General features: G+C 40.2%; 1 protein-coding gene across 1 annotated transcript; it reads left to right on the forward strand.

The window, feature by feature from the left end:
- The first annotated feature begins 4,296 nt into the window (after positions 1-4,296).
- LOC308336203 (myosin heavy chain, fast skeletal muscle-like) lies at positions 4,297-27,444 on the forward strand. Its single transcript, XM_080793494.1, has 41 exons — positions 4,297-4,385; positions 5,190-5,235; positions 5,358-5,576; positions 5,664-5,807; positions 6,645-6,801; positions 6,893-6,920; positions 7,610-7,721; positions 7,847-7,939; positions 8,027-8,090; positions 8,297-8,395; positions 8,504-8,607; positions 9,309-9,447; positions 11,032-11,150; positions 13,232-13,381; positions 13,497-13,667; positions 14,330-14,633; positions 14,825-14,889; positions 15,201-15,288; positions 16,208-16,325; positions 16,414-16,537; positions 16,665-16,801; positions 18,773-19,028; positions 19,337-19,579; positions 19,728-19,904; positions 19,987-20,132; positions 20,319-20,409; positions 20,685-21,074; positions 21,289-21,415; positions 21,589-21,707; positions 21,805-22,001; positions 22,894-23,077; positions 23,333-23,498; positions 23,767-23,891; positions 23,994-24,302; positions 24,409-24,612; positions 25,022-25,147; positions 25,379-25,549; positions 25,643-25,747; positions 25,843-25,938; positions 27,045-27,173; positions 27,281-27,444. Exons 3-41 carry the CDS (start codon positions 5,370-5,372, stop codon positions 27,299-27,301), a joined length of 5,805 nt encoding a protein of 1,934 aa, XP_080649620.1. The 5' UTR covers positions 4,297-4,385; positions 5,190-5,235; positions 5,358-5,369; the 3' UTR covers positions 27,302-27,444.
- The last annotated feature ends 216 nt before the right edge of the window (positions 27,445-27,660 follow it).

The raw sequence follows: 27,660 nt of genomic DNA on the forward strand, positions 1-27,660 counted from the left end.
AACCTGTTCCTTCTCAAGATTGGTAGTTGAGACCTGTGTCTACAAATACATCTATTTGATTTGAATGTATCTTAAAAAAAAAAAAAATCCAGTTTGAAAAAAGTTTTGTCCCTTATCTCAAGAATGGGTGATATACAGGTTAATTAAGTAAATAGGCTTAGTTCCGGAGCAACGGATTGTGTGGCCTTGCTCATTCCCTGATGGACTGATCGAGGGACTGGGACGTAAATCGGGATTTGATCAATCCCACTTGGGTCGTCTGAGTGAGGGGTATATGATGTCGGTAGACCCAAAACCCTGTTGACCTCAGGATACATCACTGAGTGACTAGTGATGTATAGTCCTCTCCTATACTGTGGACACTTCATAAACCCGCCTACCAGCGACATCATTGTTAGGCAGGGGTTTTTTTCCAAACAAAATTCACATTTATTATATTGATTTTTTATTACCATGAGAATAATGGCTTCCATTATAGCATGCTAAATTTCCAGGAATACAAATCCTGCTGTTTCTATTAGCTTGGTTTCCCCATCGTTGATGTCACTGGGAATTGTCACTGAATTTTGACAAAAATGTCCACCACAAGCCAGCATGGCGAGAAAGAAAGAAAGAAAGGTCAGATACCGGAGCCTAACGTATCCCGACTATATGAGTTCAGACCTGAAGATCATGTATTTGTTTCCAGTTGCGTCAAAGCTTCACTTTGGTTGCACAGGTCAAGTGGGTAAAAAAAGAAAGAAAAAAAGGCCCTTCACTCCAGTCACAAACTCTCTTCCATGCGAGATCTGTAGCTCTCTCTCCCCCCTCCATTGAGTGGTGGAATATTATATTATTAATGATCGGTTATTATTACCCGACCCCGGAGTCACTTCTTGTGGATGGGTTGGATCCCGGGTATTTTCGGGTCTGGGGTTTACCCAAAGACCTCAACTACAAGCAATGTCAAATATATACATAAGGAGCCTGGTCAAAATGGCAATAAAATATATGGCAGAACTGTACGTGTGTGTGTGTGTGTGTGTGTGTGTGTGTGTGTGTGTGTGTGTGTGTGTGCGCGTGCGTGCGTGTGCTTGTGTACGACTGTGCGTGTGTTTGCGACTGTGTGTGTATGTGCGCACAACTTAGGACAGCTTCAGACATAACACGCAATGGTTTGGTGGGAGTTTCCACAAATGCCGAACCTATGAACGTATAGTAAAGCTTGTGCTCAGCCCTTTTTTATTAACACAATTAACAGTACAGTACAGTCAGAGGTTATGCCTGACAATAGTGTATATTCATGAAAGCTTCTTGTGTTTAGGCAATTTTAGTATCTGCTTGATTTGATAGGCAAGCTATGACAATCTTGGACTGTATATCAGCTGTGTGAGAGAGGCTGAGTGTGCAATAAATATAGTCTGTTAATCTTTTCACAATGACAGGCCTATAATGCTGAAATGAAATGTGCATGAGCACAAGGGATTAAAATAACATTATGTGGGACACTTTTTTATTGGCTGACATTACCAAGAAGCAAGTTCACCTCATTCACGTCATACCAAGTAAGGGGTGAACGTTGGTAGTATAATTTACAGTTCCTTGATGTGTCTTATTATTAGACTTTAAATAGTTTCATGGCTAAATTGATACTATAGTGCAGTGTCAAGTCATGAGGTGGGTGAGAGGTGGCATGGGGTGAAGGGGGCGTTATTGTCATTAAATATACTTAGAGTACCAAGGTATAGGTACTTGGTAGGTATAAGGTAGGATATTTTCCAAATATCGTTAAGCTTTTTTTTTAAAAGAACAAAAAAGAGCCCCCAAGAAAACAGAAGATCTACAAACTCACAACACAATGTAGATGAGCTTTTTACAAATAGCCAAAGTATTAAGTGATCAATCTAGGTTTTGAATAAAAAATATACAACCTGCAACGTAACACTTAACTATAAAGCTGTCAAATTCTGGAATTGTAGTAGAGTATAAGTAAAACAAATGGAAATTAAAGTAAAAGTGCCTCATTGTACTGTGCAGTTTAAGCACATATTGTATAGTTTACTTGAGTAAATGTACTAGTTACTTTTCAAAAGTGATCAAAAGGTTAAATACAGCACTGGTCATATACATTCATGTGAATTCACTTGTAAGAGAGTTCAGTCTTTGACTCTTTTATACATATTTTAGCACAGAAGAGTTAAAATGTTATATTGGTTATCATTAAGATCTTAAGGTAGCCTATGGTGTGCACATCTCAGAATCCATGTGCTATGATGATTGAACCTGCTGCTTTCCCCCCTGCATACAGCATAACAGACAATGAGGTTATGCTCTAGCTGTAGCGACTAGTTTAATATAATAAATATCAATTGGCTTACTTGTACAGTAACATATAAATGTGCCTTGTTTTCAAATAAAATACACTTTCAAATGTTTTTGAAGCTTGCTCGTAACATTGTTGGCTTGATGCACTGTTGTTCTGCTATTCTGATATATATATGCCTATCCGTTGGCCAGGTATAGTGACTTATCACCTTCAAAATGGCGCACGCCCCGAATACCAAAGGTGCAAGGTTTGCGTGCCCTATTATACATTGTTATTAGCATTATGCATTGTAGAAATGAGCTTCATGGGATTAAGTGTTACTAGATTTTTTTTAAACATCTACCGTAAAGTAAATTCATGGAGAATGTACTTCTTGAATGGTAATGAATCACGTAAACAATTTAACACACTGCAAGAAGAGAAGCCGAATCTGTGCTAATGACTATAAGGACCTTTACGAAGCCAATTTGCCTGTTGCCTTCAACTGTGTGATACAGTACATAGGGCCACAATGGAAACAATAATTTGTATTATCCTGTATACGTGCTGTCTACATTTCTGACTAATACAGTATTAAATAAATTAATCAATAAATATCTTGCTTTGTTTGAGATTCAGCGTAACAGGTAAATAGCCGTGCATCAACTATACTGCTGATATCCCGCCTCTGGAAGTCTCCCGGGAATTAGCATCCACTCCCGGACCATGATGCACCATAGGGTGGTATATCGGTGCTCAGATCCGGTCTGAAGGAGCCCACTTTACTGGCTCTGTAATTTGCAAACATTAACACGTTCAGGCACACAGACCGGATCTGGAACCTGCAATGTTACTTTTACATCCTCTGGTTTTGCCCACAGCTGTGTCTAATTCAGTGGATCTCAGCCTGTCGGGACCCCCGGAGAGATCCCCACATGTTTTTTGGGGGGGTCCCCAGGTGACAGTGCATTGACAATTAAGGACTTTTAAGACATTAATACTTAAACAATAAATAAAACAGAAACTGTGTCAAAAGTAATCAACAAACTAAAAAAAAAACTGGTCAAACATTGGCCAAATTGTCAAATGATATGAAAGAGACAATAAACGTGAGGCGTTGTGAGCTTGTGTATCAGCTATTGTCACAATATGTATCTGTGGATCTGCTGAAGTGGTGAATGTATGTTATGTAATAATAATCCAAATGCAAAGTACCTAGTAATAAAGTTGTCAAATTATTGTGTAGTAAAAGTAAAATATTTGCCTCTGAGATGGAGTATAAAGGGACATTTTAAAATGGGGAATAAGACAAAAAAGACACCTGAACATTTTACTTTAGTATACAGTACTAAAGTATAAATGTACTGTACATTATAATGTTATAGAGTTGATCAGTGATTGTACTATTTATTTATTTAGACAGAGATGCTAATTTGCATTGCATTGTAAATGTCAATACCCTATTGTAGAAAGTGTTTGTTCCAAGTATCAATGACCTATTGTAGGAATAAAGTCTGTTACAAGTACAAGTTCGGTATTCAAAATTTGCTTGAATAAAAGTCAAAAAGTTTTGGCATCAAAATATACTTAAATTACCAAAAGTATTCATTATGCAGAAGGTCCCATTTAACAAGGTATGTGTATGTATGTACAATCCTTGTATTCAAATCCTTGGAAAATAGATCTACAAGTATTTCTACATTGCGTTATTGATACTTTTATTTAAGTAAAATATGCGAATCCCCTTCTGCAGGGAAATACCCAAGTAAAATGACAATTATACTCAAGTACACTATTTGATTGCATTTACTTATTTATTTTCCTCACTCAATATTAAAATAATGCTGTGATGCCAGCCAATTATGCTATTTTTATCTACCTTAGCATGTACCGTAGATATGGCATGTACATAAACCACAAGCACTGGCTATCAAGTATCATGGAATGATTTGGCTATTAAGGATGCTATTGCAATGTCAATATGAAGGAAAGGACATTTGAAGGCCATTCCTACTTTTACTTTCTGCATAGCATGCAATTATCAACTGATATAAGCATGCTGAGACAGACACCGATTGCTGAGGAGTTCAGAGTTGCATTGGTGAGTGAGACTTCATCTGTCCTTCATAGTCACATTTATATGACATCATATAAATGTTTTAGAGACGTTAGCTAATCATAGTGATATAAATCTATTAGACATGCTGGCTATTAATCTTTAACATGGCTCCGTACATAGTGCCACATAGATACATACATGGCCGAATACAGAATAATGAGTGGACAGCAACATACTGTAGTTGTTATATTGGAGGCTACAGACTAAAATTATTGATTGTGCATTCTCATTCTTCTTATTTGTATTAATAATAATATGTTTTTTGGCCAGATTGGAACTTGATTTTGTTCATTCATTTCTATTTAGATATGTCAATTATGTAATGATTGTTTAAATCATACTTAGCATTGCATGTACTTTTACATCTACTAGAGTTATTATTATTTTAAAGTAGCAATATGTTTTACCTCTGAATGTAACCTTAATTCATGTAACCTTAAAGTGTATTCGAAAGAAGGAAAACAGTTGATCTAGCACTGCTTCAGTATTTAAAAAAAGAAAAAAATAAGGAAAAACAAACAAACAAACAAAAAAGAAACATGGCTGTAATGACAAAAATAACTTGATGAAGTTAGGAATAAGCAAATGAAAGAAAAAATGAAGATAACTTAATGGGCAAGCATAATTTAATTTAAATGCAATGCATGTAATAATATAAAATGTCTAATGAAGTGGTGTGTGGCAAGAACGGACATTGTGATTCACAGAAGCTAATTTAGTTCATGATTATAAATTGTATTAAATCGTTCAACTCATGTTAATGTCCTCCCAATGTGTTTCTTTCAGACTTGAGGGTTGCACAAGGTTCCACAGCTACTGGTAGAGGGGAAAAGTGAGTGTTCATATTTTTTTCTATTAAACTTACACTAAGCTACAAACATAATAGTACTACAGGTATCTGCTCAGATCTCAAGTCAGCAAAAGCATCAACACCATCTATTTGTCCGTCTACAGAAAGTCGCCACCATGAGTACGGACGCAGAGATGGAGCAGTACGGCAAGGCCGCCATGTACCTCCGTAAACCAGAGAGGGAGAGAATGGAAGCGCAAGCTGCGCCCTTTGATGCCAAAACTGCAGCATATGTGGCCGACGTTAAGGAGCTGTACCTCAAGTGTAAAATTATAAAAAAGGACGGTGACAAAGTCACTGTGGAAGTGCTTGACACACAGGAGGTACGTAGGTGGAGGTGGATCTAAATTTAAATAGTGACACAGTACAACTGTAATCGAAAGACATTCTGAAGTTGTTTTTATTTTTAGGAAAGAACTGTAAAGGAAGATCTCATCCACCCTATGAACCCTCCCAAGTATGACAAAATTGAGGACATGGCCATGATGACCCACCTCAGTGAAGCCACTGTCCTGTATAACCTCAAAGAGCGTTATGCAGCATGGATGATCTATGTAAGCTTTTCTACACACAGAGCAGTACAGTATTGCACCTCTCGATGGCAGAGAAAGAAAAATATGATGAAAAAATGCAATGATAACATCAAGTGAAAACCATGGCATAGAATAACAAATTCAAACAAACTCATGGTTCTGATGTTAACTTGTTCATTAGTTGTGTGTGTGTGTGTGTGTGTGTGTGTGGGGGGGGGGGGGGGGGGTAGGGGGGGTATGCATTTATTTATAGGATAGTAGACTGACAGGAAATGGGGAGATAGATGGGCAGTGACACGCAGCAAAGGTCACTGGGATCGGAACTCGAACCCGCTGTCAGGCTGCAGGCGAACTTGCCCATTAGTTGATGCCACTTAGTTACAACTTTTGACTGTAATCCCAGGATCCGTTGTCGCAGATATGTGGTATGCTCAGTGCTTTGTTGTGACATAGAGAGGTAGACGCCTCTTTTGCCGCTGCTAGTTCATTGGAGCGACATGTATCTTATGGCGGCTGCCATATTGAGCTCCAAAATGGCAGGCAGCTGCCACTCAAAGTGACTACTGGCCAATCACAGCACATACTTTCCAGGACTTCGAAGTGATGTCACTGGGGAGGAAGCGATGTCACTGAGGAGGAAGTGATGAATCTTTCTGACAATCTCAGAAAAGACGTGCTGTGTTTGGCCAGTAGTCACTTTGAGTGGCAGCGTGCTGTGCCTTCGCCATTTTGGAGCTCAATATGTCGGCCAACATACGATATGCATACCCCAGATCCGGAGGAGGTGTCTACCTTTTAATCTCTACAGTATGTCTATGTGTTTTATGATGTTAATGTTCTCTCTCTTCTCCCCTGCAGACCTACTCTGGCTTGTTCTGTGCAACTGTGAACCCCTATAAGTGGCTCCCAGTGTACGACCAGGAGGTTGTAAATGCCTACAGAGGCAAGAAGCGTATTGAGGCTCCACCCCACATCTTCTCTGTCTCTGACAACGCCTATCAGTTCATGCTGATGGGTACGTACTAGTCAGGACAACGTAAACAATATTTAACTATAATTGTTTTATGCTGTATCCAAGACTAAATATTTGTTTTACTTTTTTACAGATAGAGAGAACCAGTCTGTCCTGATCACGTACGTTACCCATTACTAGGCATTAAAAAATTATATTGTACCAGGCCTGGAATTTCGTCACTTTAGGGGCAAGGCCACTTGGCCTTTGTTGCACAAATTAAGGTCAAATACCAGGGTAGGAAGGCCATCAAATAAAACGATTTTAGTCCATTGAAATAATTAATTGAATGTAAGTGTTACGGATTTTGATTATATGTAGTCTATCTGCAGTGAAATAAATAATGGCATTTACAATCTGATCCATGCTCAGCCCTGCATCAAAGTCACTGGATTGGTTTAAAGATGTGGAATCAGGGAAGCTAAGAATTTAGAATCTCAACAAAAGACACTGGTGTCTACATGACAAGAAAGAGACATGGAGAAAGTGGTACAGTCAGCTGGGGAATTATAGGCCACTGTGGCTTCAGGGCATGGCATGTTTTGAGGGGCACAAGGCCAAACTGATGGGCAACGACGGCTATCCACACTTTTCCTGGGCTGTGTGTGCTCCAGTTCCTGTTGATTTCATTGGATATCATTGGTCATCTGACCAGTTTCATTGGCTTTCATTGGATCAAATCGACAGGAACTGGAGCACACACAGCCCAGGAAAAGTGTGGATAGCCTTTGTGGCATCCCTGAAATTCCTGTCCTACGTTGTACACAAATTCACTAATTGCATTTCTCTGAATGTATGCATTTATAACCAGTGGAGAATCCGGAGCCGGGAAGACTGTGAACACCAAACGTGTCATCCAGTACTTTGCAACAGCTGCTTCTTCTACTGGAGAAAAAGCCTCAGGCAGTAGTGGCAAAATCCAGGTATAATGTGCAGGTTTTTTAACAAATACATGTTTTTGAACATAAAGCATTTATATGAAATGTAGCAATTCATTTTAAAATCATTCTAACCAAGTTTTACATTGGGCGATGTCTAAAACATTCAGGGGTCACTGGAGGATCAGATTATTGCAGCCAATCCCTTGCTGGAGGCCTATGGTAATGCCAAGACTGTGAGGAATGACAACTCCTCTCGCTTTGTAAGTGTAAATAATGGCATTTTATGAGAATACCCACAATAATTCCACAATGTAGAGGGATGCAACAAATTGTGCTATATCAAACAGGGTAAATTCATCAGAATCCATTTCAACACATCGGGTAAACTGTCCAGTGCTGATATTGAGACATGTAAGTATGAGGTCCACAGATAATACATTATGTGTATGCATTAATTTGAGGATTACATTTTGAGTTCCGTACAACCAATATAAATAATAATAATAATAATAATAATAATAATAATAATAATAGTTATGCACATCCCATATAGATCATAATTATTATTAATATTAGTATTATTAAATTATGAGTTATGTTCAACCCATATACTCTAGATCTGCTGGAGAAGTCCAGAGTAACCTACCAGCTTTCCGCAGAGAGAGGTTACCACATCTTTTTCCAGATGATGACCAACCACAAACCTGAGATTATTGGTAATTGGTTATTATTATTATTGTTAAATTGGTACTGATGATTCAGTGAGAAGAATAAACATGAATGAATGAAAACAAAGGTTCACCCTTTGTTTAATCCCTTTTCAGAAATGTGTCTGATCAGCAATAACCCCTACGACTTCCCGCTGATCAGCATGGGTGTGATCGTTGTGGCCAGCATTGACGACAATGCCGAGTTGGACGCCACCGACGTCAGTTACTATTTAACTATTTATACTATTTTACTTTCTAACCCGTTAAGACCTGATACCCGAGTCTTCTAAATCCTTTTCTGAAAAGCGTATTATGTTTCTATGTCATATCAGTGGTTCTCAAACTTTTTCATGTCAAGGACTCCCGGAATCATATTTTGTTCCAGGGACAAAGCAAAGATTTGATAAAAAAACTTACGCTGTTATGGAATATAGGGAGATTTGCACACATGTTCACGATTTTTCAAAAAAATCAGACCTACTCGTAGATCTGCTAGGCCATCTAAAGTGGTTAAGAGCTAAAATGACACAGATGCGTCCAGGTCTCACACATTTTGATGTTGCGGCACAGTTTTTGTTTTCAGATTTTGTACGTTTTTCATAGGACAATTTGGCCAAATGTTTGTAAATTTGTATAGTATAGTGTATTACTGACACCATAATGGTCTTAAATATATTTTGTATAGGTATTAAAAGGTCTTAAAAGTCACTTTAGAAATGTGCAGATATATATATATATATATCTGCACATTTCTAAATATATATATATATATATATATATATATATATATATATATATATATATATATATATATATATATAAATTACTGTATGTTGGTTTACTGTTGAGTTGTACCCAGTTTTAAGGGATGTTTGTTATGCTTAATCTCAATATTTTGAACACATCTTATTGACATCAGGAAGCTATTGACATCCTGGGCTTCAACGGTGAGGAGAAACAGTTAATCTACAAGTTAACCGGTGCAGTGATGCATCATGGGGTCCTGACGTTCAAACAGAAGCAACGTGAGGAACAGGCGGAGCCAGACAGCACGGAGGGTGAGCTGCATCTTTATTATTATTTATTGCAGATGCAATGAGCAGCTTACTATGGAAGCTAGGCAAAACTGTCTGTCTGTCTGTACGTGTGTCAAGCTGTGACATCACCCGCCCGCCACCAGAGGGCGCAGCTGTATCACACACACACACACACACACACACACACACACACACATACACACACAGTAGAAAACTTTAAAAAAGAAAAGAAAAAGGAAACGTAATTTATTCGAATTGTTGTTATTGCAATTTACAAGCGGTGTTCGCTTCCCGCGTCCGTACGTCTTACTTGTCATTATCACGGAGGGTGAGCTGTGAGAGAAAGCGAGTGCATTTTCAGGCACCGGCGTCAGCCATGTTTATGCATTAATGCAACACCCTAAACCTAAACTAGGGATGTCCCGATCATACGTTTTTTACTCCCGATCCGATCATTTGATTTTGAGTGTCTGCCGATACCGATTCTTCCTGATCTGAGATCTGGAGAGACAATATCCAGTCTAATGATATGGATATAATATCCATGTTTTTTTTGCTCCCAATCAGATTCCAGTAATCAGTAGAGAATGACGTGATCGGCCTCAATTTCAGATCACGTGATGGGGTCGGGACAATAACCTCACAGGGAAGGGGTTAGGATCACGGCATCTTCAATTAAGGAATTAATCATAATTTAGACTCTAGTTATTTGGTTTAATGGAATGCGTACTAAGATTAGAGCCGCCAACAGACCAACATGCGGAAACAATGGTTGGACTACCGCTCGAACTGCGCTGCTCCCGTGCTTGCGGTTATGTTTAGGTTTAGAGCAGGGTTCCCCAATAGGCGGCCCGCGGGCCATTTTTGTTTTTTGTAGGGTCCCAGATATAAATGGCATTACATGGGGGTCAGTCATAGAGTATTAAAAGGATAGAGACTAAACTAACGCGAAGCTCCGCCCCCTCTGCTATTCATGTCAGTGGAAGTTGCTCAGTGGCGTTTTGAAGCACCCGGAAGGCTGCCGGAAGTACCGTCTTTTCGCTGATTCAGCATTTCACCGAGGTGCACTCTGGGTGCACTTCCGCATTTGGACACCAAAATTTGGTGTCCAAATGCGGAAGTGCACCCAGAGTGCACCTGGGCTTTACATTGGGCGCTCGGTTGCACGGGGTTTCCTCGTCAAGAATCCACGGGTCCGCCTGCAGTCCTTCCTCTTACCACTAGGGCCCAGCGCTTCAACATTGGAGTGCATAGCTGGCCCCTTGGGGTCAGTAGCCTATGCATGTCCAACTGGGCGTCCTTTTCAAATGGGGTCTTGCCCTGAAAAAAAAAAATTCAGGGCAAGACCTCGACCTCGCGCGTGCAGACTTGGCCCCCAGCCTGGTACGCTAGTCAAAATATGGCCCTTGAGGAAAATGTATTGGGGAACCCTGGGGATAATGACTGTCTTACCAAAGACTGGTCTAAACTATGATCCTAGATTACCATCTCTATGCATTTGACATATTACCTTGTGTTACCTTGCTTATTGTCAAAGTGTAAGTCACTCTCTGGATTGTGCTAATTGCCTAAATTGTAAATGTACAAATTGTATCATGATTTCAGTGGCTGACAAGATTGGCTACCTGTTGGGCATAAACTCAGCAGCGATGCTTAATGCATATTGCTACCCCAAAGTGAAAGTCGGAAACGAGTACGTCACGAAGGGCCAAACTGTGCCACAGGTGAGTAAATTCCATTATTTCCATGATCTGATTTAAGGTTTTAGGTTTTTAGGTTTATTTATTTAGCACATAAAAATATAACATAAAAAATAGACCTTCTTCTTCCTGTATGGAAGAGGTCATTGATAAAGCAGATTAAAAGTTCATCATCAAGAACATTACAAAAGTCTAAAAGGGCAAAGGGGGGCAGCTGTGCAATAAAGAAATAGAAACACAGAGACTTCACAAAAAGGGGAAATAAACAATACAAAACAAACATACAAAAGTAAATCATGTAATCTACAGAGGAATAAATCGGATATTTCTTTAGATGTTTCTTGAATATTGGCAAGGATAGTGAGGATTTAAGTGTATCATCCAGGTAATTCCATAGATGAGGGCCTCTAAATTTGATGAATGATTGATGTTTGGAAGTGCGACAATAGGGTAATTCAAAATCATGTTTACTTTGTCAATGGGTAATATTGAATTTAATTTGAATTTAATTGAATTTAATAAAGAGCGATGGCTCATACCTATTTGAATGTGAAATCAATCTCAGTAACCTTTTTTGAATGATCAGTAATTTAGTGAGATACTGTATGTTGAAGAATATGTAGCAGCCCAGACAATATTACAGTAATTAATATGAGGGAAAATTAAGCTGTGTTAAATGACATGAAGGAAGAACAAATGGGCAGATTGTTCTCAATATACCAAGCATCTTCATAGACTTCATACATACAGTATCAATATGTTGTTTCCAATTTAAATGTTCATCTATAATGACACCCAATAATTTAGTATGTGGAACCTGGCAAATTTCAGAGCCATTGATTACAATTCTAGGTTTTTCTTTGAGAATTTCTTGTTTATATTGCTAAAAATCAACACATTTAAAGGGTAAGACCACTTTTTTTGAGGTTTGGGTTGTGTAGTTACTTTGCCATGATGCTACTCCAAATGTGGACAAGAAATAAAAAAATACTGCTCCAGTGATTAGAAATTGACAATTCAAAATATGCTCCTCATTGACTTGCATTGTAGCTCAAACAGCTCTCAAAGGCACTCTTTTAGTACGTATACAAACACAAACAAAGTTGATTCAGACAATATAGAGCATCACCAAAACTCATGCAGTTTTATTTTTTCATAAAAATGTTAGATTCCTGTTGATTTTACTATTTGAAGATCTGGATCCGGATCCACGGATCCAGTCCGGGTTTTCTTCCCAATAAAATGGACAAATCAACAGGAAGATAACATTTTTATGAAAAAATAAAACTACATGAGTTTTGGTGATGCTCTATATTGTCTGAATCAACATTGTTTCTGTTTGTTTACATACTAAAAGAGTGACTTTGAGAGCTGTTTTAGCTACAATGTAAGTCAATGAGGAGCATATTTTGAATTATCAATTTCTAATCACTGGAGCAGTTATTTCTTATTTCTTGTCCACATTTGGAGTTGCATCATGGCAAAGTAACTACACAACCCAAACCTCAAAAAAAGTGGTCTTACCCTTTAAGGCTGCCACGTATCTTCTGCAATTAAAATGATCCTCCAACATTATTGTCTCAGCCAGGCCTAAGGCCAGAGACTATGTTTTGCACCCTGTCCATCCGTCTGTGCATGAGCAGCTAATCTCTAGCACCAATGGGACATTCACAGTGAAACCGCACATGCACACTCCATGGATGCCAGTGCAGATCCTCTGCAGCTATTCTTTTAAGATTGGCATTTGGCTTGTTATAGCGCCACCAGGAGGTTGACATTTTTTTCGTATTACTCCTACAGGTTTTGTCCAAACATCACGCAAATCAGTACAGTAGATCTGTCTAGTTATTAAACTAAACAAATGTGTCATATTCCGCCCTGATTGTCTATGATTGACTTCCAAAGTTTGCAAGAGTGCTCCGTTTTGTACAAAATGCTTCAAGAGTGTGCAATTTCCATGAAATTCTGCACGCACAAAGGACAAAAATTCCAATGACATTTGGCTTTTTTCATTGCTTATTGTAAATTGCTATGTTTAGTGCCTAAATTGTAAATTGTGTAATTCACACGCCCATACTAACCTAACGAAATAACTATTTCCTTAGGTAATGAACTCTGTCGGTGCCTTGGCCAAGTCCATATATGAGAAGGAGTTCTTGTGGATGGTCATTAGGATCAACGAGATGCTGGACACCAAGCAGCAGAGAAACTACTACATTGGTGTGCTGGACATTGCTGGTTTTGAAATATTTAATGTAAGCATGAACTTAATTGTTTTAAGTGGTATTGGACTTGTTTTAAGTGGGATACAATGCATTTTTGTAACAGAGATTTTAAGAAACTGCAGGCTAATGATATTTCCACTCACAGTTCAACACCCTGGAGCAGCTGTGCATCAACTTCACCAATGAGAAACTGCAACAGTTTTTCAATCACACCATGTTTGTTCTGGAACAAGAGGAATACAAAAAAGAAGGCATACCCTGGGATACTATTGACTTCGGCATGGACCTGGCTGTCTGCATTGAGCTCATTGAGAAGGTATACAATTCTTATTATATTATATTAATATATTATCATGGACTTGGCTGTCTGCATTGAGCTCATTGAGAAGGTATAATTATGGGGGCACGGTGGCACAGTCGGTAGTGTTGTCGCCTGCTAGAAGGTCCTGGGTTCGATTCCCGCTGGGGACGCTGTGGGCGTGTTCCCTCCTCTGCATCATCAGTGGCCATACCCGAGGCAGGGTTGGCGAAAGGGCCTGTCTGTGTGGAGTTTGCATGTTCTCCCCGTGTCCCCTAGGGTAGGTACCCTCACAAAAAACATGCAGTAATCCTGGTCTATAAACTGCCTCCCCCTGGCCAGCCGAGGCGCCTGATGAAGGGGAAAGGAACTGGTTGGAATAGTGCGTTCCTTCCACGTGCTACGTCCAACTAGGGAAACTCCCCCGTCAGGTGTAAAGGAGCGACTTGGACACTCATGCATGAAGGAAGCATGAGTTCAAGTCCGTTGCTCTCCCCAGGTTGGCGGAGGGTGTGTAGAGCCCAGGATCACATAGAACATTGACACAGGGGTGGAAAAATGGGTTACAAAATTGTGGGATAAAAGATAATAAAAAAAGAGAAGGTATAATTATTTTTATTTTGTGTTTTACATTATGTTTTTGCTTTTGGTGACTTGTTTCTTGTGTCTGCTCCACAAAGCCCTTGGGCATCTTCTCCATCCTTGAAGAGGAGTGCATGTTCCCAAAGGCTTCAGACAAAACGTTCATTGACAAGTTGATGGGCACGCATCTTGGAAAGTGTAAAGCCTTTGAGAAGCCCAAGCCTGCCAAAGGCAAGGGTGAGGCCCACTTCTCCCTGGTCCACTACGCTGGAACTGTGGATTACAGTATCACAGGCTGGCTGGAGAAGAATAAAGACCCGTTGAACGACTCTGTGGTGCAATTGTACCAGAAGTCTTCAGTTAAACTGCTCCATGAGTTATATCCTGCACCTGAGCCTGAAGGTATGTTTATTAATATAATGTGTTACTTGTATCCCCACTGAAGGTATGCTAAATCATATAATAAAATATAATATAATGTTGTATCCCCACCTGAGCCTGAAGGTATGTTTATTAATACTATAAACACTTCCGAATCTATAAGGGAAGCATTTTCATTCTGTATAACTAATGATTCTAACACATATAAACAGATAACACCAAGAAGGGAGGAAAGAAGAAGGGTGGTTCCATGCAGACTGTGTCTAGTGCTTTCAGGGTAAGAATATTTATTCATTATCAACATTATATTCCTCTAAAAATGAGGCATTATTATTATCAACATTATATCCATGTAATAAATAGGCATGCACGGCATGTCATGTTGGAGTTAAACAATTTCTGACTGTATCTCATATGAGCTTGTAGATCAAATGGCTGAAGTTTTAAATTGGGCTTAAGTGGTTAATGAATGTTTTAGAAAAATCTAAATCTGCAAAGTAACTAGTAAAGATTTCAAATAATTGTAGTGGAGGAAAAAAGTACAATATTGTATCACTTCTTACTACTAATAAGTCTAATTCTCAATAGGCGAACTTGGGGGTGCTGATGACCAACTTGAGAAGCACTCATCCACACTTTGTGCGTTGCCTGATTCCCAACGAGTCCAAGACTCCAGGTAAACACAGAACATAAACATTTGGCGCCATTTCAATGTAATACGATCTCCTATAGGCCCTAATTAAGACCTAGTCATCATCATCATTTTTCAAACGCGGTCGAGATCATGGATTCCACAATGCTACGCCAGACTTCCCGGTCCTTCATTGCCACCCCCAGTTCCTGCCTACTGAAGCACCGGTCCTTCATTGCCACCCCCAGTTCCTGTCTACTGAAGCATGTGTCCCTAGCGATGACATCAGGGAACGACAGCTTTCTACCTCTGGTCTGCCCTGAGGCAGGACTCCAGAGAAGAAGGGAAGATATAACCTCATTGTCAGCTCTGTAGCAGTGGCCGGCAAACTGCGTTCTTCTGGATCGGACGAGTGAAGAAACACGGGGAAGGTTGTAGTGTAGACCTTGTAGTGCTAAGCCTGGATTTGGAAAAGGCTTTCTGATTTTTTGTAATTGAATAAGGAATATATATGGCTGAGGTGGTGGGGTGCGTGTTATCAGGGGTTTTTCTTTTTTTTCCTTCAAATACTTATTTGGCTTGGCGACTGTGGCTCAAGAGGTAGAGCAGGTTGTCCAATGATCCATGGGTCGGCGGTTCAAATCTGTCTACATGTCAAAGTGTCCTTGGGCAAGACACTGAACCCCAAATTGCTCCCGATGTGCTGGTTGGTACCTTGCATGGCTTCCGCTGCAATCGGTGTATGAATGTGTGTGTGAATGGGTGAATGTAATGCACAATCTATGTAAAGCGCCTTGGATAAAGGCGCTATATAAATGCACCATTTTCCATTAACCTGTCCTTTTTTGAAAAGCAATACAAATATTTGAAACACTTTAAACACATTTAAACAATGATTGTGAGGTGGTCATTTAATGCAACATTGGCCACTTATGTGTCCTAATAATAATAATAATCTTTACAGGTTTGATGGAGAACTTCCTGGTCATCCACCAGCTGAGGTGTAACGGTGTTCTGGAGGGCATCAGAATCTGTAGAAAGGGCTATCCCAGCAGAATCCCTTATGCTGACTTCAAGCAGAGGTATACCCATTCCTTTTTCCAGCAGCTTTTAGTTCCACCTCTATTTAACAAGAAGTATGCAAAATGACCATGAACTTCCACAAAACAGGTACAAAGTACTGAATGCCAGCGCATGTCCCGATGGTGCGTTCATGGACAACAAGAAAGCCTCTGAGAAGCTGCTTGGGTCCATTGATGTCCCTGTTGAGGAGTACAAGTTTGGACATACCAAGGTAATCTTGCTTAACATTATGGACAGAGGACTATAAAGGTTTATGTTTACAGTTGTTATATTACAGTGTTGGTAACATTGTATTAAGTTGTATTCAGTTGTTACAGTGTTTGTAACACTGTATTCAGGTGTTCTTCAAAGCTGGTCTGCTGGGGACACTGGAGGAGATGCGAGATGAAAAGCTGTTTGCTCTGGTCACCTTGACTCAGGCTCTCTCACGAGGTTTCCTCATGAGGCAGGAGTTTGTCCAGATGATGGCAAGAAGGTACTTTGAAAACACACTTTATTCAATATTTAGTACAATTTTCATTGCTGTTCAACACACATTTTTATAGTGTCAATTCACTATAATAAAAGCTTCGTAGTGTATATAAACGAGGGAAGAACCCTCGAGCAGAACCAGGCTCTATTGTGGGTTGCCGCCATCTGCCTTGTCAGGAGGACAATAATACCAACAGCAATAATAACGGACATAATAACATTATAAAAGCAGCTATAACAACCTGCAAGGAAACCCTCGATCTGCAGCTGGGGGTTCACAATCCACAAAAAGTAATGCTAAGTTGATTGTACATTAAGGCTGCAACAACGAATCGATTAAATCGATAAAAATCGATAATCAAATTCGTTGCCAACGAATTATCTTAGCGATTATTATCGCGGGTGTTTTCCAACATTAAAATGTAACATAAAGCTGCTTTCTTTTTACCGTTCAGTAACGGCACTAGGCTGAACGAACAATATGCAACGGGTCCGTATAAACACAACACAAGATTGTCTTGAACGTGACCGCGGTCACCGCGCTCCGCATCTACCCCTCTCTCTCCCAACTTCAGTCTCCCCCCTCCCACACACACACACACACACACACACACACACACATCACACAGAGGGAGAGCGTCAGCCAAGTGGCTCTGTGGCTGCGACGCACTCAAAACAGCTGATCTGCAAACTCATCAACCGGTTGCAAAATGCCCCAAACAGGTCCCAAAACATGTGATTTGTGAGCACGGCCACTGTCCATATTTGTTTGTCTTATGACAAAGAATGCTCCCCAATGTCTGAATCTGTGAGCTTGCAGGCTGGCTACGACGAGCACTATAGCAGCTTGCTAACGATCGTTAGCTCCTCAAATTTGTTCAGCGCATTGAAGTGGGCACAGGGCAAAAGCAGAATATCTGTGAACGTTTTTGCTTAACAATGATTTATTCAGTGCTGTTTAACTTTGGCAATATGTGATACTAGAGCCTAGACCCTAGAGAACATGCCAATATGGCTGCTAAATAAGAACGGATTCCCCTATCAGCTAGCATGCTACTTGAAACTTGTGTGCACACTGTGTGTGTGTGTGTGTGTGTGTGTGTGTGTGTGTGTGTGTGTGTGTGTGTGTGTGTGTGCGTGCGTGTCCACACAGACTGTAGGACAGTGGTTCTCATAGTGGGAGTTCTGCAGCTACATTATAGATAGTTAGGAAGTAAACCAAGTGGACCCTAAAGGGTCTGTAACAGAGAGTACAAAAATGGTCAAAATTGATTTTACAATAGAAATTAAAATATAAAAATTGGGGTCCCAGAGATAGAAATGGAAAGAAAGACAGTCAGCTAGTAGGAATGGCAATGAAATCAAATTGGATAAAAAAAGGGGGTAACATATTAATTTTGAAGGAGTATTAATTTTTATTATCTTTATTGTTAGTTACAACATGCAAAATAACTTGAAGCAATTTTTTTTAAGTAATTGCAAAAAGGTGCCATAATCCGATTAATCGATTCATCGTTTAAATAATCGGCCGATGAACCGATTATGAAATTAATCGTTAGTTGCAGCCCTATTGTACATGAGTATGAAACTAGGGGCGAACCATACATTATGAAATACCAAGAGTCAAGGTTGTGGAAAGTGTTATTTTATATTCACAGATATTATTGTCTGGAATGAGCTGTATGTCAAGCAGTCCCATTCTAAACTCTCCTATACAACAGCGTGGAAATACTGTCACACAGGCTGTGCTGGGGATTTTAGGTTTTCAGTGGTTTTGAATTGTGTGACTTCATGTGACGTGTGCTATGTAATTTTATTCGACTATATGCAATTTATTGGTGCCATGTAATTTTATTTAGCTATTTTTATTTATGTTGCAGGACCACATTGGTGTGGCTTGTATGTGTATATCCTGGTTTTAATTTATACTGTGACCAAAATAAAATCAATCATGACTGCAACTGTGTTCCCTCAGAGAGGCAGTTTTCACCATCCAGTTCAACGTGCGCGCATTCTGCAATGTGAAACACTGGCCATGGATGAAGCTGTACTACAAGATCAAGCCTCTCCTGCAGAGTGCTGAGACTGAGAAGGAGCTGATGAACATGAAGGAAAACTATGAGAAGATGAAGGTTGACTTTGCTACTGCCTTGGCCAAGAAGAAGGAACTAGAGGAGAAGCTGGTGGTTCTGGTGCAGGAGAAAAATAACCTTGCCATGTCAGCAGCATCAGTAAGTAAATTTTAACTCCCTCTGATCCCTAAAAGTCTGTGCTCTGGCCTGAACGGTTAGCTCAACCGTCTGGGCACCTAGGATGCCAAACCAGCCGTATGGTGTGCCACGGGTTCAACTCCCGAGCCTGACGGCCTTTGCCGCAAGTCACTCCCCATCTCTCTCCCCCTTTCCTGTCTGACTACTGCCCCAAAAACAAATCTTAAAAAAAAAAGTCTGTGCTCCCCCAACAGACATCTGCAAAAGTATATTTCGACCAGAACAAATGTTTGCTCCCTTAAGTTTTTTTCTTCTTCATTGACAACCAGGGAGACGAGGCTCTGAATGATGCAGAGGAGAGATGTGAAGGTCTTATTAAAAGTAAGATCCAGTTGGAGGCGAAGCTCAAAGAGACGACTGAGAGACTGGAGGACGAGGAGGAGATCAATGCTGAACTGACTGCCAAGAAGAGGAAGCTGGAGGATGAATGTTCTGAGCTTAAGAAGGACATTGATGACCTGGAGCTCACCTTGGCCAAAGTGGAGAAGGAGAAACATGCCACTGAAAACAAGGTATAGAATATACTGTATGTTTTCAGTGGCACGTTTCTATAATCTATATACTATCGATTCTACTCTAAATTCAAGATTATACACCCTAGTCCACTTTGTAAAGCACTGATCCATTCCTGCTCTGCTTGTTCTGCTTACTGCATATCAGGTGAAGAACCTGACCGAGGAGATGGCCTCTGTGGACGAGGGTCTTGCTAAGCTGACCAAGGAGAAGAAGGCGCTCCAGGAGGCCCACCAGCAGACCCTGGATGACCTGCAGGCAGAGGAGGACAAAGTCAACACTCTGACCAAGGCCAAGACCAAGCTGGAGCAGCAAGTTGACGACGTGAGGTTTTTTTTTTTGTATCGGGATGTTCTGTTTATTGTTTCACTGAACAATGGTGTACAAATAATTAATCATTGTGCAGCTGGAGGGGTCTCTGGAGCAAGAGAAGAAGCTCCGCATGGACCTGGAGAGAGCCAAGAGAAAGCTTGAGGGTGATCTGAAACTGGCCCAGGAATCCATCATGGACCTGGAAAATGACAAGCAGCAGTCAGACGAAAAGATAAAAAAGTAATGTGGAAAATAATAATAATAATATTAAGAAGAAGGAGAAACAAATAATATCAACAATATGAAAACCACCTGCAGAATGACATTAAAATACGATGCATGTATCATGTTCTGTAAAGCACTTTGTGACTACGGTATGTCTGAAAATTTTAATTTAAATACATTCATTATCATTTATAAAATCAGGAAGGAATTTGAAGTAAGCCAGCTTCTTAGTAAGATTGAGGATGAACAATCTATGGGGGCTCAGCTGCAGAAGAAGATCAAAGAACTCCAGGTATTTAATTTCTTTCAAATCTAAAGTTTAAAGATTGAGTGCTGTGATTTTTTCCCCACCGTAAAACATGATCAGGTATTATTATTATACAAGGAGGAAGATCTTTTTCCAAAAAAATAAGTGTACAGTATTTGTTAAAATGTAGTTTTTGTGTGAACACGCCCACCATTTCAAGTATGCCTGGTTTGCCTGGTGGGTGGTGATTGGTGGTGATATGGATACATCTTCTAATTAGAGCAAATGATGATTGAAATAAATATAATTCATTTGAAAAGGCTCGTATTGAAGAACTGGAGGAAGAGATTGAGGCGGAGCGTGCTGCTCGTGCCAAGGTTGAGAAGCAGCGAGCCGATCTCTCCAGGGAACTGGAGGAGATCAGTGAGAGGCTGGAGGAGGCCGGCGGAGCGACCGCTGCTCAGATGGAGATGAACAAGAAGCGCGAGGCTGAGTTCCAGAAGCTTCGTCGTGACCTCGAAGAGTCCACGCTGCAGCACGAGGCCACCGCGTCTGCTCTCCGTAAGAAACAGGCCGACAGCGTCGCAGAGCTGGGCGAGCAGATCGACAACCTCCAGCGTGTCAAGCAGAAACTTGAAAAGGAGAAAAGTGAATACAAGATGGAGATCGATGACCTGTCCAGCAACATGGAAGCTGTTGCTAAGGCAAAGGTAATAGAATGTCTGTGGATAGTTCTTGAGATAATACTAAAGAAAAATATCTCTAAATGGCCGGTGATTAATCCCACTTCCGGCTCCTATTGTAGTGTTAATTTACAAAGTACTTGACAATTAGAATATTGAACTACTGTAAAAAGGAACATGACATAATAAATGTCGGTCACACAGTTAATTGACCATGACCATGTCTACTGTTAATCAACAGGGAAATCTTGAGAAGATGTGCCGCACCCTTGAGGACCAACTTAGTGAAATCAAGTCCAAGAATGATGAGAATGTTCGTCAGATTAATGATGTTGGAGCTCAGAGAGCACGACTGTTGACAGAAAATGGTAAATGTGCATTGTAAAGTATACTTGAGTTGACACGGTTTATCAAAAGGTACCTCACCTAATTCCATATTTAGAGATGAAGGTTTGATTAACAGTTATCCCAGGCATTTTACGAATATGTATCAAAGAAAGATGATAGAACATTTTTTAACAATATTTAACTTTCTAACTAGGTGAGTTTACTCGTCAACTGGAGGAGAAGGAAGCTCTTGTCTCACAGCTCACCAGAGGCAAGCAGGCCTTCACCCAACAGATTGAGGAGTTGAAGAGACACGTTGAAGAGGAGGTCAAGGTGAGGAGGATTTCTTATTTAGACATACAAATAGTCCTTGGATTATATTTTTGTGTCATATTCAGTTGACATTATTTTGGCAATTTTATTTTTACAGGCAAAGAATGCTCTTGCGCATGCTGTGCAATCAGCTCGCCATGACTGTGACCTTCTGAGAGAGCAGTTTGAAGAGGAGCAAGAGGCAAAGGCGGAGCTGCAGCGAGGAATGTCCAAGGCCAACGCTGAGGTGTGTCAGTGGAGGAGCAAGTATGAGACTGATGCAGTCCAACGCACCGAGGAGCTGGAGGAAGCTAAGTAAGTTTTAGCCCTAACCACACTAATGGGTCACCATGAAACTCCTTAGGTCCAAACGGTTGCAAGGAGTTAACGCTAAAACTTACTTCCACATGACAGTGAACTAGTGAAGTGTCAATTTAAGGACTTTTAAGACATATATAGGCCTATATATATATACACATACATACATACATACAGGACTTTTAAGACATATATATATACTAGAGCTGGGACTCGATTAAAAAAAAAAAATCTAATTAATCAGAGGCTTTGTAGTTAATTAATCTTGATTAATCGCATTTTAATCGCATATCAATATTTAACCCGAGAACAGTGAGAAACCTTTTTTTCAAATGTTTTTGGTATCCCAGTGAATAGTGACTACGGGATTCCACTCATTTTCAACATTTTACTGTCATTAATATACCTTACAGTTGTTGTGTGGATATAATAAGAAATCAGTAACATTATGAAGTACATCTCAGTGACATCACAAAAATGTACTTCATAATGTTACTGTTTTTTCAGACCTCCAGTTCTATAGGCAACACAGAATGGGGGGACTTTTTATTATTTCCAGTGCACACATCTCCATAGAAAAATGCTTTTAATCCCAACAGTGATATATAGGCAGGTGATATATATAGGCAGCAAGTGCTTATATAAAGTGTCTTCAGTGTGTATATGAATACTCAAATGTGCTTTACATGGCTGGGCATGAGAAAACAAATAAAAACAACTTTATTATGGGGGAAACAAAAAGGTGCGATTAATTTATCTGTAGTTAATCGCGATACATTTTTCTGTAGTTAATTAATCTCGATTAACGCGTTAAAGACCCAGCCCTAATATACACACACACACACACACAACCCACAATGATTTGATTCCATTCAACACTGATAAACAGGAAGAAGCTCGCCCAGCGTCTTCAGGATGCTGAGGAACAAATTGAGGCTGTGAATTCCAAGTGCGCCTCTCTGGAGAAGACCAAACAGAGACTCCAGGGTGAAGTGGAAGACCTCATGGTTGATGTGGAGAGGGCCAATGGTTTGGCTGCCAACCTTGACAAGAAACAGAGGAACTTTGATAAGGTGCTTTGACATACAGTTGATCATTTGTGTCAGCGTCATTATTACGACGGCATATTAATCAGACGGCGCCTTATTTTGACAACGTGTTGGTCCGACTCGCCCCATTACTAGCCATGTCCCTAACCTCACACAAAGCCACGTTGTCAAACTAATGGGCGTCGGAATTACAAGTGAATCCCGATTACTTTGAAACATAATCATTTTAGCCTCCATAAAGTGAGGTAAATTACACATGTTTTTACAAATGCTGTGCAGATTCTGGCAGAATGGAAGCAGAAATTTGAAGAGGGACAGGCAGAGTTGGAAGGAGCACAGAAAGAGGCTCGCTCTCTCAGCACTGAGGTGTTTAAGATGAAGAACTCCTACGAGGAGTCTCTTGACCAACTGGAGACCATGAAGCGTGAGAACAAGAACCTGCAACGTGAGTCTTTCTCTCCATACATATATATACATATACAATATACGTTTTTGCTTCAATGGTTTTTGCCAATGTTTAATCTCAAAGTTCACGTGTGTTTAATGGGAAGGCTTCATGTGTGTAATATTCAAAGTAAATATAAATATGCCTTTACATTTCTCAAGTTCAAGATTGATTGTGGATTAGGCTACACCCATTTATTTATTTTGTTTTTTCAAATGTAAAATATTTCTTTTCTTCTAATTGAACCTTTATTTTCAATCAATTGCAGAGGAGATCTCAGACCTGACTGAACAGATCGGTGAGACTGGAAAGAACATCCATGAGCTGGAGAAGAACAAGAAGCTGGTGGAGACAGAGAAGGCAGAGATCCAGACCGCCCTTGAGGAAGCCGAGGTAAGACTATTAGCTTGTACATCCAATGACATTAAAAAACTGGAGTAATACATATTACATGCATAGGTCCGTTCTACCTTTTGATCCTCCGTTACATTTTAGGGTACTCTGGAGCACGAGGAGTCCAAGATTCTTCGTGTCCAGCTGGAACTCAACCAGATCAAGGGTGAGGTGGACAGGAAGCTGGCAGAGAAGGATGAAGAGATGGAGCAGATCAAAAGGAACAGCCAGAGGGTGATGGACTCCATGCAGAACACTCTGGACGCTGAGGTCAGGAGCAGAAATGATGCCCTGAGGATCAAGAAGAAGATGGAGTCAGACCTGAACGAGATGGAGGTTCAGCTGAGCCACGCCAACCGCCAGGCTTCTGAGGCCCAGAAGCAACTGAGGAACATCCAGGGACAGCTTAAGGTGCAGGACATAGTAGTTAGGCACATATCCAAACAGAGGAACTGCTCTAAGTCACATTATGATGTTTCTCTCGACACGACCACCTGAAATGTGTGTTTATTTTTAGGATGCTCAACTGCACCTTGATGATGCTCTCAGAGGTCAAGAAGACCTGAAGGAACAAGCGGCCATGGTGGAGCGTAGGAACGGCCTCATGGTGGCAGAGATTGAAGAGCTGAGAGTGGCTCTGGAACAGACAGAGAGAGGCCGCAAAGTGGCTGAACAAGAGCTGGTGGATGCCAGTGAACGCGGTTCACTGTTGCATTCTCAGGTAAGCACCGATGGAAGAAGTACTCCATTTTACTTAATTAAAAGTATCAATAGAAAATTATTAAACATTTACTTGAGTAAAAGTACCAAATAATTGGTATCAGAATATACTTAAAGTACCTAAAGTATAAATACACATTATGCAGAAGTTTTCATATATGTATAAAATGTGTTGTGAGCTGGTAGAGCAGCTATTTTCAAATTGCCAAATGATATGGTAGGTCTGAAGCTGTTTTGTAATAAAAATAATAATAGAAAGAAAATAATTTGCAGAAAGCAAAATGATTGAAAATAGTAAATGTACTTAGTTCCTTCACACCACTGCAGGTAAGTCAATACAAACTTTCAATATGTAGAATAAAAGAATATTTACCAGTAATGTATATTTACAAACTGAATGTTGATTTTAGAACACAAGCCTTTTGAACAGCAAGAAGAAGCTTGAGGCTGACCTGACCCAAGTCCAAGGTGAAGTGGACGACAGTATTCAAGAAGCAAGGAATGCTGAAGACAAGGCAAAGAAGGCCATCACTGATGTAAGTTAGGATGCCATACCCTTATCTAGACTATACTATTAGCATAATATGCTATATCCTCATGTCATTCATATTAACACACAATAACCTTATCTATTAGATATCTTCATGTCATGCTTCATAACGTCTATGTCGGGTGGTAACCTCATATGTCCAAAACTATTTACCTTTCAGGATTGAAATTAAAAAATAGCAACCATATTAACATATAATACACAAATGACTTTCCAGGCTGCTATGATGGCCGAGGAGCTGAAGAAAGAGCAGGACACCAGCTCTCACCTGGAGAGGATGAAGAAGAACCTGGAGGTCACAGTGAAGGACCTGCAGCACCGTCTGGATGAGGCTGAGAACCTGGCTATGAAGGGAGGCAAGAAGCAGCTCCAGAAACTGGAGTCTAGGGTAAGATGTAATTTACTTTAACACAGGCTACAGTACTAGACAATTTATGATATAAGAAGAAATAACCTCATAATGAATAATTCAACTGTGAAGGTGCGTGAGCTGGAGGCAGAGGTTGAATCTGCACAGAGAGGTGGAGTAGATGCAATTAAAGGTGTCCGCAAGTACGAGAGGAGAGTGAAGGAGCTGACATACCAGGTAACGTATACCATGTTCACTCTAATAACCAATATGCCTCTGACAAAATGAACAGATTGCATACAACTAACATAATAAATTCACTGTCACTTCAGACTGAAGAGGACAAGAAGAATCTTGCCAGGCTTCAGGATCTGGTGGACAAGCTACAGATGAAGGTCAAGGGCTACAAGAGGCAATCTGAGGAAGCGGTAAGACAACAATTATCTTTAGTTGTGGTCGCCATGGGCTTGTTGTCATAGATTTACTAACTAGCCCTTACCCGTTGTAAGATATATGGCCGCGGGGGGTACTGCGCCCTGGGTGCGTTTTCGCATTTTTAATTCACTAATAAATTCATTATTAATTTATAATGTGTTAAATTGGAAAAAGGGCTTCGTTAAGACCTCCATATTATTATGGTCAATACATGTGTGAAAAGTGGGAGCGAATGGTGCAGGCAGTGAGGAGCTACGGCGGTGTTTCTGACACACAGACAGACAGACAGACACACACATAGACAGACACACATTCAGACAGACATTGACTGAATTATAGTATGATAATGGAATAACTAAAGGAATAATAGGAATCAGTTATGTAATGCAGAGTATTTTTCAGTGTCCATCTTGCTGCTTTCCCAGATCAGCACATGCTTGCACAAGCTTGCCATGCTTCTGCAGTATGAAACACACACAGCGGCACTGCACCGCACACACGCAGAAGCACTACAACACAGGTTCTGAAAAGGGAAACCTGTTCCACAGCAATGCACAGATGCTGCAGACGTAGGCAGTGTGTTTCAGGCATAATGGTAGAACGTTTCCCAAATGGACTACGGAAAGCTATAGATTGTATTCCCTCTAAAGCCCTAACCACACCAAAGGGTCTAGACGGTTTTAGCGTTGGCCCAGCGGTGCGATATGTCCTGTTGCACGTTGACGCATGTCGTCCCAAGTGATTCAACACATGGAATTCAATGGCCCAAACCACACCAAGGGTCACCATGCAACTGCTTGCAACCGTTTGGACCTAAGGAGTTGCATGGAGAACCTTTGGTGTGGTTAGGGCTTTATTTGGGAGTTTTCGCTCAAAGCGCCGAACAAGAACACGGTCATGATTGTGCCATTCCAATGAGGACCTGTCAAGGCTCATTCATCCAAGGCATTCGTGAACATATGAACATGATGCATGGGCTACTGCATTAGCCACAAACACCCTTTACAATTTCCTAAAATTGTCTTTTTGGACTATATTTTTAAGATGCTCTTTTCACATATTGAAGCTTTAAGTTTAAACCATCTCTATGATATTATAGGAGGAAGCTGCCAACTCTAACTTGACCAAGTGCAGAAAGGTTCAACATGAGCTTGAGGAGGCAGAGGAGCGTGCTGACATTGCTGAATCCCAGGTCAACAAGATGAGAGCTAAAACTCGTGACTCCAAGGTAAATACATACATGTGCAATGCCAAGGTTTATTAAGATGATTATCTTTAACTAGCAAAACAAAAAATATGTTGAATATCTAATAGTATATTCCTATTTTTTTACAGGGAAAGGAAGCTGCTGAATAATTCTCCAATTGAAGTCACCATAAAAAGTCATAAAATATGACCCATTGGGCCCTATTGTCTTAAGTACCAGGTCTAAGACCTATAGTACTTAAGACATGCATAATAGGGCCAAATCATATTCAATAAAGGTAGCAACAAAATAATTGTGTAGTTTCTTGTATTCATTACTTCAACAATCACTTGTTATTGTCAATGTTGTGTCTATTGTATGCTATTTGACCATTACAAACACGTTGGAATGCTTATTATGATTGGGTGTGTCTGGAAGCCTACTTTTCAATGTGAAAAAAAAGGACCACTTCACCACTTTTCAACCAAGGTTCATGTTTTAAGTTGTTATTAGAGAGTAAAGAGGAGTG

Source organism: Protomyctophum bolini (assembly GCF_963924005.1).
Source record: "Protomyctophum bolini genome assembly, chromosome: 21".
NCBI classification, from domain to species: Eukaryota; Metazoa; Chordata; class Actinopteri; order Myctophiformes; family Myctophidae; genus Protomyctophum; species Protomyctophum bolini.

Bases quoted from the DNA above. Each gene is read 5' to 3' on its own strand.
- LOC308336203 (XM_080793494.1), top strand. From the start codon at position 5,370: ATGAGTACGGACGCAGAGATGGAGCAGTACGGCAAGGCCGCCATGTAC. The intron at 13,382-13,496 runs GTAAGCATGAAC...TTCCACTCACAG, and splicing joins CTGGTTTTGAAATATTTAAT to TTCAACACCCTGGAGCAGCT. The intron at 16,538-16,664 runs GTAATCTTGCTT...CACTGTATTCAG, and splicing joins ACAAGTTTGGACATACCAAG to GTGTTCTTCAAAGCTGGTCT.